Here is a 16,626-nt window from a genome sequence, read left to right as displayed (position 1 = left end):
GCATGATAATATGTAGGTAACTAAGTAAGGTACATTATCTATGCTCTGCATCACAATGAAATCACTTGTGGATACTGTATCCGTGGAAGGAAGCATCATACATATATAATAGAAAAGATACCAATATGACATAAACTATTAACCTTCTATATTTTCACTGAAACTGTGGAGACAAATAGATTATGTATGCAGATGCAGTGGAATGTGACTGTTGTGTGAAAACTTTATAAAACCTTTTTTTAAACTTTCCTTATTTTTTAAGTTTGATGCATCTGTCTACTGTAGATATGTTGCATGCTGTAATGTTTTGCCTGTGTGTTAGGGAGAGAGAGGGCCGATTGGTCCCGCCATGATCGGTCCACGCGGTATCCCAGGGATCCCGGGAGAGCGGGGGCAGCCGGTTAGTTTCACACTTGTCTCCTTCTGTCTCTTCGATGTTTTCTTGGCAACCATCTTTGATAGGAAACTACTTGCTGAGGTCATCTAAAAAATTCCTACCATCATACAGAACTGAATTACTCGTTGGTGCCAAATGCATAAAAATGTTTCAAGGTGGCATAATTCTCTTGCTGCTGTGAGCAGCTTTGACAGTTAAATGTGTGTGGAGCAAAAACTGGTTACTTAAAATGACAACCAGATATTATTTCATCTTTATTTTATTTTTTGGTGAGGACATCATAGAGGTCCCATGCAAGGACACACAGAATGTCAAGATTGAAAAACCCAGTCTATTTAATATTGTTGCATATTATTATATAAGTCACTATTGCTAATTTAACCTCTCACTTTGACTTTGCATTTAGTTCATGTGCTGCACCTGGTCTCAATCTAATGAATTAATATGCTGCAAGCCTCTCAGTGGGTTGTGTGTATCCTAATACCTGTTCATGTTGCAGGGAGAGTTGGGCCCAGATGGAGGCAAGGGAGACAGAGGAGAGCCAGGCATGACGGTCAGTGCTTGATCCTTACCGCAGGGCTCAATCTGAAGATGCCGACACCAAGCACCAAAGCACTGACACACACATACTATACACAAAGTTGATATTGTTGTCTTGTTTGTAAGTGCATTTTGCTTTGTTCTCTTCTTCATTATGAATTCAGGAGGATGAGATCAGAGATTACGTTCGCACAGAGATGAGTCAGCACTGTGGTGAGTCTTTTCATGCAGCTTGCATCCCTAATTTAGAACTGTAGTGTCCCCAAGTTGAACTTCAGATGGTAATCACAGCATATGAGTCTCAGCTTCGGCCAAACTCTATGAAAGTATGGCAAAAAAGGACTTGTAGAGAACTACAGTGATGCCTTGACTCTTTAAACTGACCTTTATTATTCCTTCTCTTTCTGCTTCCTTCCTGTCCATCTGTCTGATCCTCAGCGTGTGGAGGTGAGTGAGCCGTTCGACTGCAGCAGAAGAGAGAAGGGGTTGACAGAAGGGCTGTGATTTAGCATGAGTCACAGCGGTGTACTATACTGCATATGCTGTTGTAGAGTCTTTAGTAACAGCAGGCAGTCTCATATATTATATATTGCTAAAAAGCTGGAGTGCATTTGCCCTTCATTAGCGTTTGTGTGCAGCTTAAATAAATGAAATGCATGATCATTTAAAGTCATGCACACAAACAAATATACTCTCAGCCCCTTTTGTTGGCATTTGTTTGAGCAGGTTCCATATAAGATAAATCTTAAATTATCTTTATATAATTTTAAATGGATTTTATTGAGATTTTAATTTATTTAGATTGATACATGTATTTGCCTAGATGCAATGTTCTGACAAAAGGCTATAATCTTTTACTATATTGCATGTTATATGAAAATGCTAGACTTACCATCATCCTTAATCCAGTCATTACATGCAATTTAAACGAAATTATGTGAAATATATTAAAGTAAATTTATGGGTACAATATGAATGAAAACCTCAAAATGATCCACTTTTCCAGAAGTGTAACTAGTGTGTTTGTTGTTGAAGCTGTTAATCAATGCAAGACTTCATCCGTGTTGTGAGGCAGCAGTTGCAGCATGAGATAAGTGATGGTGAGGCAAGCTTTTAATAACCTACAGGGTTGCTGCACACTTTTTGAAATCAAATTAAATGCTTTTTAAGACCTCGGCAGACAAATTTAATACCCTTTCCACGGCAAAATGAATGTATATTAGGGCTAAGCTTTATGTTTGAAATCAACTTGACAACATTAGTAGGGATATTTTTCTGGATATTTTTGTATCTCCATATAACAATCAAATGTAAAATCTCATAAAGTAATCAAATTAATGGCAAATGCAATGAACTGTGTCCCATTGTTACACTTCACATTAGATAAAACTCTCACACCCATAGAGTAGGCTATAGTTATTCTCCACTTTAAGACACAAACACTTTACAGTATATCTATCTTTCTTCTACTTTAACAGTCCATAAATCTGTAAACACCTGCTAAGCAGTCACAAAATTAAAAGCCCGCTCCTCTCCTTCACGTTGGCCGCTGCAGCTCCACACTAAAAACATTATTATCAAGATTCTAGCAACTATCAGAAATAACAGAGGACTTTGTGTCTTCTCTGAACCCCCCTGGCTAACTGCCTTTAGCTTAGCATCATCTGTACTGTGTTGTGTACTTTTTTAATCCTGTTACCTTCATGAGAGCAGGTGGCCTGTGGAGAAACAATCAAAACATTACAAGAAGAAGAAAGAGAGATCAAAAACCAAACCATATTGAAATGAGTGAATCCTGCAACTAGGCATCACCTCAAGACTTTCTGAGACATTTTATGACCTTAAATTCTGAAAATCTAATTTAAGACTTTTTAAAGGATCTACAGGAATCCAATAATAAATATGAAACACTGCTGAATATGAGGCCAAAACAAACATTTTATTCATGTTCAATTTATTTATTATCACATAAAAAGTGATGATGTAGTTAATAATGTATAAGACAGTAATGGTTGGAGACTCCAGTCTCCAGTCAAATCTGCTCCGATTTGACTTGGACTCAAGTCAGAAAATGTTTGACTCGAGTGCGACACAAGTCCCCGTAGAGGTGACTTGAGTCCTCAAAGGATTACAACCAGTTTTTGGAAGATTGTTTCATTGGTCAACTAACTAACTAACAACATCATCCATATGTACATAGAGCACTGAAACAAACCCTATTTCAGGGACACATTTGGGTGTCTGTTAAAATGTTGACCAGTCTTGCAAAAACATAGTAAATCCTTTTAGCTGGTGTGTATGTTGGAAGGGTGGAATGATTATTTGTGGTTTGTTGGGGTTGTTGGTTCATGTGTCTAAATGTTTTACTACCAGAATGTTTGTCCTTCTTTTTTTGTCATTATTTTGCCTTTCTGGTCCCTTTTCTCCTTAACACTTACCTGCTCCCTCTTGCTTCCTGAATCCTGCCTCTGTTCCCTCGGTGTCCCTGTTTGCTGCTCCTTGTCCTGTCTGGCTCTCTCAGGTTCAGGCCCAGTCAGTCGGTCCCAGCCCGTGGTCAGGGCTCGGCCTGCACCAGAGCCGGAACTGGTCGTGAAGGGTGAGAAGGGTGAGTGTGTCGCTCTGCTTGTTGGCCTCGCTCTGTTTTGTCTGTCTGTGTGTCTGTCCCCAACAAAGAGGTTGAACTTGCTGGTGCTACGCCTGGAGACCTCTGAATACTGGGTGGTTTTCTCATTAAGAAAACAGAGGACTCCATTTGTGCTTAATGTCCCACTGACACACAATATATTTAATGTCTCTGTTTATATCCGAGATAAATACAAATATGAAGGTATAGGATTTATACAACTAACTTTGTATAAATCCTTCGCTTCTTGTGTTGAGTTAATATGTTCTTGAGCTTTCCCCCCACCTGAAGCTTGGAGTTTGATAGATTGAAGTGAAAAGGGAGGGACATCTGACCTGCACCTGCACCGGCTCTTCTTTCAGGCCGTGAGCTGCGTGTGGTGGTGAACACCCACGACCCGGACTATGAGCACATCTACTCCATTGAGGCCTACGACGACCCCAATGAGGAGCTGCTCTACTTCACTCCCTCTTCCAACCAGAGTGATGGTACTGTGTTTCATCATGTGTCCAACTCACTTCTGAATAGAGTCCATAACGTAGCATGCTCTCACACACCGAGCACCTTCTTAGCCAGCCTGGTCTCACAAATGTTTGCGAAATGAACACACTGTCATAGATATCTGTATGTTTTTTTGGCTTGAAAGTGAAAGAAATATGCTCTCTCAAAACAGACCAAATCAAACAACATGTATTGAATGCCTTTTGATTTTTGGAAGAATTTGAAACCTGCAATCACATGTACGTTTGTTTGCTAGCAGTCTTTTTTGTCCTTGCCTTTTTTGGCACATTGCTACTCTTTTTTTGGCCCATTACAGCCACCAATCGTCTTTCCCGTGTGCATGCATGTGCATCCTTGTGCACGTACAAACCAATACACGATACAGTACAAACAAAACCAGATATAGATCTCAGCTCAAGCAACATTTTTTTCCAATTTTCTCTCTTTTTTTTATTTAAAAGCTGACAACATGGGGAGAGAGGGGGGGATGGTGCAACAAAGGTCCTTCGCCGAAATCACATTGTGGACATTGTGGACTGTGACTATACCCTTACTCTAACCTTAAAGGCAAATTCCAACATGTGTCAATCTGCATATTTGTGCCCATATTGACCTACTATGCCTATGCTGTTTATAAATCTCTACAATGGAAGGGGTGAGTGAATAAAATATTATTATGGCCAAAAGTGATAAGGGACAAAAATACAAAAATATGACCTAGCAATGACCCTGACATTAACTAAATGTGTTTACATGCTACAAACGTATCTGTTCCATGTGATAAACAGAAGACAGCGTGTCAAATTTGCACTCGTACCATAATTCGGTTTATTCAATCGGCACATAATCCACTTTGTGCTGGAGAAGCGTGTCTCATATTATGTGTCTGCATTTCACTTTGTGCTCATTTTTCACAACATTGTGAGACTGCTGGCCCGGCATATTTCTGACACAGCCTGCGATAAGTGCACACCATCTACCATCTAAGTCTGTGACCTCTCATGTTGATAGTTTTAGATTGTTGATCTTTACCCCGTTATCACATTAATATCTTTTTGTCTTTTTTTTCTATTTCCACTGAATGTGTCTATGCTATGTTTGGTGTGTGTGTGTGTGTGTGTATGTGTGTGTGTGTGTGTGTGTTGACAGGTGAGGCTGTCAGAGATGAATCAGTCAAAGTTAAACCAAACAAATCAGCCAGTGCTGACGTTCAGAAAGCAGCATCAGTTGTTGGTCAGAAAGCAGCCAAAGTTACACCTCTGAAGGCAGTCAAGTCCAGATCAGTCAGGTTCAAGAGGACAGTCAAAGGGGAAGGTAAACCAGCTTATGTACTTGGGATTCATTAAGGGTTAATTCTGCCCTCCTGCCTGGTGTCTGGCCCTCTCTGCATGTCTCAGGATGTATTGGCTGTTTTGCTGTTGATTTAAAGGCATACAAGCATCCAGTAAGATATCAGTGCTAGTATGTTGGCCTACTTTGCATCTAAAAATGTAAAATTATTGAAATAAACAGTTTGGTTTGATGAGTATTGATGTCATAGTGCTTGTTTTACTTGTTTTTATTTTATTGCTGCTCTGCTTCTTTTTGCTTGGCTTGTCTCTTTCTTGTTATGTGTCCTATGTGTCTATGTGTGCACTCTTTTCATGCATGTGTGTGTGTGTGCGTGTGTGTGTGTGTGTGTGTTTTTGCAGCTCCAGCAGACCTGTGTCTGCTGCCAATGGAGGAGGGGAGCTGTGGGCGATACACTCTGCGCTGGTACTTTAACAGTCAGGTTCAGGCCTGCAGGCCTTTCATCTACAGCGGCTGTGAAGGAAACGACAACCGCTTCCTCCACCTGGAGGAGTGTGAGGAGGTCTGCCTTGGGGAGGCCAAAGGTAGACACACACACACAAACACACATATACACAACTATTTGTCAATGGGTATTGAATGCGTGCAAACTAATCACTAATCTGTTATTCAGGTACTCACGCCTTGAAGACAGCACGGTGATTGTGGCCAACTCCTCCTCAGCCACAGGAATGTTAGTCTTTATATAGCTTTTATAGATCATTATTTTGTCAAATGTCAATGATCAAGATTTGTTTTTGTTTATTTATTGTTTCTTTAAACCCAACCAAACTTCACCCCAGGTTGAGAGGGGATACCATAGCGCATCATTGCTTTATCATTCTGCAAACCATGCAAAAAAAATAACATGACATTTTTTCTTTTTTAATATTTGCACACTGAAGAGGAGTGTATTGCTTTTTTCAGACTTCACCCTGCCTCAGTTTTTCAGTTTAACTTTTTCTCAATATTGTGGTATTTTTGTCCATTTATCCATTTCATGCTGCACACAGGTTACCACTTACCTGACACCTTTAAGTTTAACACAAAAGGCCTTCAGTTAATATCAGTTTGGCAAAGCTCATGATTACCTTGATGGTCATCCTTGGAGTTTGTAGTGTTGTTCAGTCGCTGCAGTATGTGTGTTTACTGTACCTGGAGCCTGTTAACCCACTAATTATCATAATAAGAGTTCAGTCATAATGAAATGTTCTAATGTAAACAACTCATTAAAACTGGCTCATTTTGGGGGGAAAAACTTTCCTGTTCTTTGGAAGAGGTGGTTAAATCTTTTACAACAGCAGATTTAATATCAGAACATCCACACTCTTAACTACCACTTGAGTTAAGCCAAAGATGTTCCCCTGCAGAGATGGATCACTAGGTCCTCCACTGTTTGGTATTTACAAGCACTTTTGACCCCTTGTTTGAGTATTGTAAGGAGTATTTTCTGTCAAAAATGTCCATTATTAAATCACAGCAGTAAACAAAGCGTTTGAACTTGACATGGAGTCATTGATTGAATTAATTACATGCAAAAAGAATAAACCAGCCCAACTAACTGCAGCCAGTGTCGGTGATGGTGTACATGTGACCACTGTTCATTTGATTGTTGAGTTGCGCCACAATCAAAGCCTGTTTTTATATCTGTGCTTCTTTATGTTGGCTTAAGAAAGATTGATTCATAAAAATGGTGACTGTCAGACTTCTCTGAAAGTTGACACATACCACTAATTGGTATTCAACTTCCTATGACTCACTTGTGCAACTGCCTTTGTAATCGTGATTTGCAGTAGTTGTTGCCCCAGTTGCAATGTGCCAAGGAGTGAAGTCTAAGCAATCATTATGACATCTAAACACATGAAAGAGGAACACAAGTAGACCTTCAGCAACGCTGAATGAAATACACATAACAGTATATATTGTTGACGGACAGGACACACTACACCCTTTATGAACTTTACAGACCAGGTATTTACTGTAACAATGTTGTGTTATAAGGTGTTTTCATTACTTTGTTCACTCCCTGTATGTACTATTTTATAAAGTAGCGGAAGTGGGTGGAGTTGTAGGTTCTGTAAGTATTTCTCCTGTTGTAGATTTGCATTTGAAAGTCACCCAGATCATGTAACTATAACTATTTCAACATTTCATTCAGCTGTGGAGAAGATGCCAGCCAGAGGTGAAATTAGAGCTTTAGATTTACATTAACACATGAACACAAAGTAAATTCATTTAAACTGATGGATAAGTTGCAGGTTTCTACAAATCATTTACAGATTTAAAGAACAATAACATGACATGACAAAAACAGTACATAAAATATAAAATCTTCAACCAAAAGCAGAACTTTTTTAAAAATTCAACAAGCTTCAGCCTGTAATACGCATAACAAAGTTCTACACTCTGAGAAGCAGTCTGAGTTAGCTTCTCATAGTTTTTATGCACACTGTCTTGTACTTTTTATCAAGTAGACTTTAGTGTGGTTTAAACTAATCAATTAAACTGGGATATTATTATGCCCACCTTGGCCTTGGACCTATTCTAACTGCAAGCCATCTAATGCTGTCTATGCAGAAAATTAACAGTACTTTAACTTCCAGAACTGAAGGAGTCCAAAATAACTCCACCAACTTCCCTACACAAGAATAACTATGCAAGCACAAATATATTGGGTTATTATTAAGGATATTGTTTTTTCATTTGTATTAAATATGAAGTATCAAGCACAATATTCTGCAAATATTTTGTACATAATGATTTTATTATTTTGGGAGAATTTGTGTTTCTGATCATGACTGCATGTTTACCTGCCAGAGAAAAGGTGCTATTTTTAAAGGTATTTTTATACTGTGTATTAAAGATGGAAGCTTATGTTTTTGTTGTGGTATGAACCATTGTTTCTGCAGTAGTATGGAACATTTTAATAAGCATTTCTAATAAATCAAATGTTTAAGTAATACATTTTTAGTGTATTCTCTCTTTGTAGTTATTAATCAATTACTACAGTGTGAAAGCAGGTTATCATACACTCACATGCTGAACCTATGACCTTCTTATCAGGGGTTTCCACAACTAAAATCAAATGATAAGGTCTCCATTTGATTTAGATCATGTTTGTATTATTTTTCTTGATGTAAACAGTCTGTATGCACACAAGACTCAAATATTTCCAGTCATGGAAATTCACTGCACAATTTTCCAATTGAGGGGTTAATGGAGAGGATAAAGAGATAAGAAATCTTCAAGTACGTGTGTGTGTGTGTGTGTCTGTGTGTGTGTGTGTGTGTGTGTGTGTGTGTGTGACTAATCTAGATGTTCCAATTTCATCAGCATATTTTATTAATGAGAGGATTTTCTGCTTGTTGGCCACGACTCCTCCTCTCTTGGTTTTCCATGCACTCTGCCCTCAGTTGATTTCCCCTGGTGGGAGACACACCGACTCCATATACACTTCATCACACTCGAGCAGGCCTCATACAGTGTCGTCGTCACCTCACCTTCTTCATTCACCTGACTTAATTTTTATTTTATTTATAATTAAGTTAATTTTGCACAATGTGGCAACGACAAGACCGTGACACACTAACAGTGATTGTGTGTAAAGATAAATAAATGGAAAAGCCAAATTGCTCAGGTGAGGAGGAACTGACCCATGTAAACCCCAACCGATGCCTTTGGGATGAACTGGAGAGCTGACTGCAAGGCAGGCCGTATCGCTCAACATCACTGGCCAACTTCACTAATGCTGTTGTGGCTGAAAGGGAACAAATCCCTGCAGCCAGGTTCTGAAATCTTGTGGAAAGTCTTCACAGAAAAGTGGAGGCTTTTCCAGCAGCATATTAATGCCCATGGTTTAGGAATGAAATGTTACAGTCACATTTGGGTGTAATGTTCAAGGAATTCACATACTTTTGCCCATGCAGTGAGTTTTGCAATGTGTGTGTGTGCATTGGTTTATTGCTTTCTCACATGAACTCCACAGTCACAAAACTTTTGAACTGAGGTTAATTGGGCAATTTACAGTTTCAAAGCAACTCTGATAAGATTCTTCCACCAAATGCAATACTGAAGACCTGAACATTCACCTCTATCACATAAAAATTCAAAACACATCAGTGAAATTCAGTAGTCTGATGATACTTATCTCTCCCCGTCTGTATACTTTCAAGATGGTAGTAGTTTAGTCGGACATTGCAGTATTGTTTACAGTCATCAGTCTCTGTCTTTGTCCATAAGCAAACACCATTTCTTTATGGACCCAAGGCAAGGGCCTTTCCTGTTTCAACTTGAGCACTCTATTGTCTAAAATATTATGTTATACTGATGTGTTAATATGTCCACTCAATTGGAACAAATTGGCCCAAACCGTGAAAATGGTTTGTTTGTGGTCTGCCCTCTGCTTATTCATTTATACATGGTAAAATCTAGTTTTGGTCTATTATACATTCATATTGTGTTATATGCTACTTTTGGACATCCATTTCATACCTCCCTTTGTGCATTCTCATGTTTAAACAGGAAAGTGCCTTCCCCAAACTGTGGTGCATATTGTCTTAAATATTAATTGAAAATTTCAAAGCATCAGCACCCTATGATACCGCAGCATGAGGGTGCCTTCTCTCACTAACAGTTACCCATGCTGGCCCTGAAGCTCTAAAGCTATATCATCCAGGCCAACTTATGTAATGAGTTGTTTTTATGAGTGAATCAGCTCATAAGCCTGATATCACAGCTCTGATCCACTCTGCTGTGCCACAAGATGAGGGTGGAGGACAGTGTTTTTTTGGGGTTTTTTTTGGAAATGCTTTGTTTTACTCAAACCCTGAAATGCAGCCCCTGTGTGTGCCTAACATGCATATGTATTGCTTTACTCGTACATGTTTGCCTTTCCCTCAATCTGCTCGAATTCTAACTGGCGCACACACTAACACACACACACATATATTTCATCATGATTTGTGTGTTTGAAATACATTTTCACATGTCCTAAAAATAGCAGCCATCACTAATTTCAGCAGCCATAACCAGGCTTTACACGAGGCACCAAAGCCTTTAGAGCGGTCTCTCAAGTCTTTCAAAAGACATGTGAGGATAGTAACTGTGTGTATATATATGTGTGCGTGTGTGTGTCTGTGGGGAGGGGGGCGCATATATGTAGATGACTGACTGCAAACTTAGGTTTCTATGAAGCAAGGGGAGCTGTAATAACCTTAACTAATTTGATATTCACTCTGCTACCTCTAGGGCTTCTGAGGGCTCTCTCTTTCTGTCTCTAAACACACACACACACACACTGATTTCTTGTCTCAAGGTTGTCCTTCACAGACCTATACTAATGTTTGTGTGACAGTTTGACACAACTGAATTGTAATTTAATATGAACTAAGTGCCCGCCTCACTGCATTTATGCACTGAGCTATATTAATGTTATTGTAATTCCCATTATAACAGTGGCACTGCTGGCATCAAAGTTGAACTCAGATTGGAATATAGTTCAGATTATGAGCCTTTGCATACAAAATAGGAAGCATGTTAAGGGCTGCCTTTATCTGCATTTTTTTCAAATATGGAAAAATGGATATTAGGTGGTATTGTTTCTCACAATAAAAATCCAATTTTTGCAAGATAATGCTGTCAAAATTATGCACAATAAGGATTAAATCCCTTTTGTTGATCTGTGACCCTTCAAGGATATTTCTGAGCCACCATGATCCTTTTGTTGGTATGTAGTGGGTCTTGTGGAGGACAATCATGTGCATACTGTGAGTACAATGGTGGCTCCCTCTGTCTGTGTGTGCCAGAACTGCTCCTTATTGCGTCTCTCGGATGTGGAGTATGCAGAAACATGTTTTGGAGTTGTTCATTTTTCCTCTTCGGTGACCTTGACTGTTCAAAGCCCCATGGGTCTGTGGTTGGCAGAGAGCTGGATTGGTAGAACCTCACCAAGAGAAACAAGCGAGCCAAATTCCCTCTCTCTCTCTCTCTCTCTCTCTCAGTCACTCCTCTCACTCTCACTCTTGCTCTTGCTCTTTTTTTTTCCTGCCACCCACTTCCCTCCGCAAGTACAAAAGCTGTTGCTATAGCAATGAAACATGCTAGAAAATGTGCTCAATCTCACTTTTACCCTCTCAGCCATATTAGCATATGATCCGTATCACTTCTATCTTTATTTCTGTCCGTGTTGCTCGAACATATTGCTCATCCAGCAAAACACAGTAACCCTTTTTGTGTGGGTCCGTATACTTCCTCATCTATAGACATGTGCTAGCTTGTCAGGAGAAATAGGAAAAAAAATTTAAAAAAACAAAAAAACTCCACTGCGTGATTACTGTAAAGCTTGTCTGTGCTGTTCACAGCAGACTCCCCGACGCTTTGACCCCCGTGTTTTATCTATTTTATCTCTTGGAGTTTGTTAGTCTGGACAGGGCATCACAAGTTCTCTCTGTCCTGTAAGTCTTTCACTTCAGCATTAAGAGTTGTGCCAGTCTAAGCATTTATTCAGTCTATTGGTCTGAGCATTTGGTTTAACCTCTCTGTGCTCCTGGCTGTACTGCGCACTTTCACACAAAGCAGTTTCAATTAGAAACGGGTATTACACACCATCCTATCTCTGCTCACCTCATACTTTACTGAGTTTGAGTCAAGGTTTTTGTGCATGGCAGATTTCTGCTTAATGACGTGTTTCAAGATTTTTGAAGACCTAAAGGGACCTTTAAATGCAAAATGAAGGTCACAGCGGCATAAGCTGTACATTAACTGTGTCTAAGATTTGAGATTTTTTCATGGAACAACTCATTGCTGATGTCAGGCTGCACCTCTCTCCCTCCAGCCTACCCATCTCTCTCTCTGCCTCTTCCTCACTTTGTCTCCTCTCCTGTCCATCTCCACTGTAAGCTAATAGAGAGCAGTGAAGTGGTTGTTTATTTTGTTTAATTTTTCCTCCAGCAGATGAGTCAGCTATTAGCATATTCTCTTCATCATAGCAGTGATGAGTACGGGCCACCTGAGTGTCACAATGCCTCAGCATTATTAAAATGCTCTCATGGGATATCGCAGGCGCATAAACCCAAATTAGCATATGTCATTTCTCATCTTTCCCTGCTGTCATTCAGCAGCCCATGCTCTATTTCAATTCATGCTCAAACTACTGATGGTCTGAGGTTTTTTAGTTTCTCAGCTCTGCCTATCCATTATTGTCTCCTTCCCATCTTTTGCTTCTCTGCTTCAATCTCTCTCCCCTCCAGCAATCTACTTCCCTCTCTTGACTGTAACCAAATCTGTAATCTGTAATTTTGCAGCTGACTAGGAAGCAGAGAGTGGTGGAAATTGTTAGTTATTGGAAGAGAGGGGGAGATGGCAGTAAGATAGGCTCCTGTAACTTCCTGTTTGTTGGAACTGGTGCAACACCTAGATATATTCCTGACAGATGGAAAATGGATCCAGGTGTCCACACTTTGGCCTGATAAGTTTTCATATGACTGTCATTTCAGTCAGAAGCACTTACACATACATATGGTTAAACATATGGTTAGGGTGGTGTAGGGAGCTGCAGCAGCAAACGGCACATGAACGAATCGGCACATCAATAGTGAGAAGTGTTTGGTTATAATGGCCATGCTGTACACCTGTATGAATATGAATGGTTGTTACAGGTCAGCTGTCAGTGAAGCAGCTAACGAATAAGCCTGTCAAATGTGAATGAAGCCACTGATGCCAATCAGCTAATGCAAGTGCAACTTTTGCTCTCTGTCTGAAATATGGCAAGACTCAGTTCATAAAATACATGACAGTATGACAGTGTTGGTCTGTTGGTCAGTTACACCACCACTGGCCCAGACTGAAATATTTCTCTCTCTCTCTAACTGTTGGATGGCTTTGCCATGACATTTTGTACTGAATTCATGGTGCCCAGAGGATGAATCCTAAATACTGATAATATACATCAGGTCAAAATGTTAATTTGTGCACGACTTTGGTTTATGATCAAAAACGTGCAAAACTTATTAACAAATGTTAACATGCTAATACATTAAACTACCATGGTAAACAAAATACCCTAAATATCTCCATGTTAGCATTGTCATTGTGAGCATGTTAGCACGCTGAGTCACATTTACAGTTCTCTTAATTCCACAAGCCTTACCTCAGTTTTTTTTTTTTACCAGCAATGTCACCTTCCTCAGAGATGGTGTGCAGCGCAGTCTGTTGACCTCTGGCCCTACTTAGCCTGTGATGCCAGACGTTCCTGTCAGTGAGATCCTGCAGCAGCTTCCAGCTTTCAGTTCAGTTTTGATTATGGATAGGTTAAGTTTTCCCACAGCTTTTAATTCTACTTCACTTCTAACTCCTTTTGGTCTAATGGCTTTGAAACACTGTAATCTTCAGTTTAACTATTCATTCCCTTAAAGGTCCTATATGTGAAAATTGTGAAGCAATTTACATGTATTAACCTTTCTTATTACCAATGAGTGAATGGGTTGTAACATAACTTAAAAAATGAGACCTTCACCGACTTCCTTGATTGCCTAACATCATCATGATAACAGCCTGTGGACTGGTTTCTGTGTGAAGGACTCAGGCTGGTTTTTTCTGCGAAAATCCAAAGGATGTAACTTTTTTGCCTCTCTCCTGCTAACGTCAACAAATGACCGGCACCTATCACAATAAAAACAGTGTTATCTGAGTGGAAACATTCTGCAGACATAACCTTTAATGACTCAAATTGTGCTGTTGCTCAGGACCCATGGGATCACTACCTGAATGACTTTTTTGGTCTCTGCTTCCTAACCAACCTCATGTGACTACTACAGCTTCCCTAAGTAATTGATTATTGATTCCTTTAAAATTTGTCTCAAGTGAGGCTCTCTTTGATGGAAAATTGCAACAACTCAACTTTAAAACACAGAGAGAAATGGATGACACTGACGCAGAGAAACAGTCCAAAGTCATTTAGTAGAGATGAAAGACGACTGGCAAGGTGAGACAGAAGATTATTTCCACTTTGCTTCTGCAGATGGATGTATGGAAGCTGTCTGTGAGGATGTATCAGTTTGGATTATTGGGCTCCAGGGTACCGTCTCTCTTATTCAGCATATTATCTCTGGTAGGCTTCAAGTAATATCTTCACTCTGAATCAAATGGTACCCTAAGGCTCTGGTTTAAAAAAAAGAAAACACTGATACCAGTTTGTAGTAGTAGCAGCTCATTTAAAATGTTTCAGGATGATGACCAGAAGCCATTATGAAGTTTGTACATGCTGGTGGGGTAAAAGAGGACCTGCTGTTGCTGTGTTGGAGAAGTGAAGTGTATCTGAGAGGGGATCGGAGGGAAGTGACAGGCTGTTCGCGTGGATGAGGAACAGGACTGTGGATGTCAGAGGCTGCCCAGTGAGAGCAGACCGCACAGGCAGGGGTGAGGAAGGAAGGGGGCCAGGAGTGGAAGCGGGGGGTTGAAGTGACAGGTCAGCGCGTGTCTCATCTTCAATCCATCACACAGTCCCTTTGTGGTTCAATCAAACCAGAAATGTCTTGACTGGATTTGACTGCAAGAGCACACAGGTGAATGTGTAGTCATGCAGACACCTGTGCCCGCTAGTGCTACCCAGACAAAAATATCCTCCAATCAAATGAAAAGACATGTTTCTGTTATTGAAACTTATACATACGGGTCAAATGTGTTTGGAAAACGTATTTTCCAAACTCAGCCTTAAGGCACACTGGATAGTCCACAATTGTTCTGTAGCCATATTGAGAGCAGAGATAAAACTAATTTCACAGCCCATTACACATTTTTGAAAAGCAGCAACCAGTAGACTCACAGTGGGCATACAGCATCAAGAAAATTATAGTTTACAGTCACCACTGAATACCAGCTAAAAGTGATTGGCCAGCCATGGCGGGTCACACAGTCATAACGACACAGTCAATATTAGACCCACTGTGCGGGACCTTCCTGGCTACTTCCTGGGTACACTAATGAGAGGGTAAATCAAGCTGTCAGTCTACCCCCTCCTTAGGCAGGACAACATGAGCTTATACAAATACCCTTCAGAATTGGCATTTAGAGAATCGCCTTTCCATGTCTTGCTTTCCCTTCTTCACGCCGGCAAAAGGCAAATTTGTTTCTCCTAATTTATAATGCAGGATTCTAATTGGCTGGACTCTGATCAAACAGCTACTGCAGATATTCTCGTCTTTTGTCTTTCTCGTCCCTCTCTCTTCTCCTTCTTTCCCTCACTCTCTTTATCTATTTTACCCCCCCCCCCCCCCCCCACCCCCCCACCCCCCCCCCCCCCCCACCCCTTCTCTTTTTCTCTCTCTAGCTGTCTTTATTGGCTGTTGGCTGTCTTTCTCACTCAACCTCACCCATAATCCTCTCTGCCTGCCCCGTGCCCCTGGCTCAGCATTTGCCTCCCTCAAACCTCAGCTCAAGGTCATTTTATGAAGCTACAATGGCTTACAATATGTCTTTCCTTTTATCAGCCTCCTCTTCTCATACATACAGTTATCAGTTCACACAGTTTGATGGTTATTTTTCTCTTCTCTTGTATCAGTATTGTGTCAACTCCTCTTCTCATTTTTATTACTCATCTGGCATCAAAGCACTTCGGCCTGCTCGGCTTTATCAGTTGGAATCTGGGTGGATTCACGTCAGTGATCCCTCACTCACGTCGGTCTTCTTGCCTCCTCTTCTCTCAGGTCTATCTGATCAAACCCGCCTCTTATGTTTGAGTGTCTTTCATTTGAGCAGGAAGTGTAGCTGAGTCAGTGGGTGACATGGTGAGCCATCGTGACATTTTAATTTGCACTGTCTCAGTTTTATGGGACACTCCAGCTGGTCATCTCCTTGTCTATGACTGTAATAAGGTCAGCCATAAGAATGTGTCTACAGCATGTTTCTGTCACATTCAAGGGCACACACAACCGTGTCTGAATATAAATCAGTGCTTAAATATATCCCAATTATATTCTCAATATATTCAAATACCTGTTGGAAGTGCTTAGATTAAAAATAAAGGCAGCTGTTATCCTTACTGGCAGCTCCCCATAGAAGTACTTTGTGTTTGGATGGCAATAAAGGTTAACACTAAGGAAACAAGTAACAAAATGAGCCAAATTCATGATTATTAAAATAACATCATCAAGAACACAATCTGCTGATCTCATTTTAAATTAAAAATGCACATTAAACTCTGTTTGTCAACACACACGTTTTCATCTTGTTCTTAACATTT

The 16,626-nt window shown here is 40.2% G+C and overlaps 1 protein-coding gene across 3 annotated transcripts in view; it reads left to right on the top strand.

Moving 5' to 3' along the window:
- The window catches only part of col7a1 (collagen, type VII, alpha 1), a 62,016-nt gene extending 53,666 nt beyond the window's left edge, over positions 1-8,350 (top strand). For all 3 annotated transcript variants that reach the window (XM_042406762.1, XM_042406763.1, XM_042406761.1), the window contains 9 exons: positions 323-400; positions 897-950; positions 1,102-1,150; positions 1,376-1,384; positions 3,459-3,542; positions 3,923-4,048; positions 5,211-5,375; positions 5,753-5,935; positions 6,025-8,350. In XM_042406762.1, the coding sequence (XP_042262696.1) occupies positions 323-400; positions 897-950; positions 1,102-1,150; positions 1,376-1,384; positions 3,459-3,542; positions 3,923-4,048; positions 5,211-5,375; positions 5,753-5,935; positions 6,025-6,053 (777 nt within the window). In that variant the 3' untranslated portion in view covers positions 6,054-8,350. The remainder of the gene's footprint in view (positions 1-322; positions 401-896; positions 951-1,101; positions 1,151-1,375; positions 1,385-3,458; positions 3,543-3,922; positions 4,049-5,210; positions 5,376-5,752; positions 5,936-6,024) is intronic.
- The last annotated feature ends 8,276 nt before the right edge of the window (positions 8,351-16,626 follow it).

The sequence above is a fragment of the Thunnus maccoyii genome, chromosome 3 (assembly GCF_910596095.1).
Source record: "Thunnus maccoyii chromosome 3, fThuMac1.1, whole genome shotgun sequence".
NCBI lineage: Eukaryota > Metazoa > Chordata > Actinopteri > Scombriformes > Scombridae > Thunnus > Thunnus maccoyii.
Note: the sequence above shows the minus strand (reverse complement) of the source record. Positions and strands in the feature narration are given on the sequence as shown.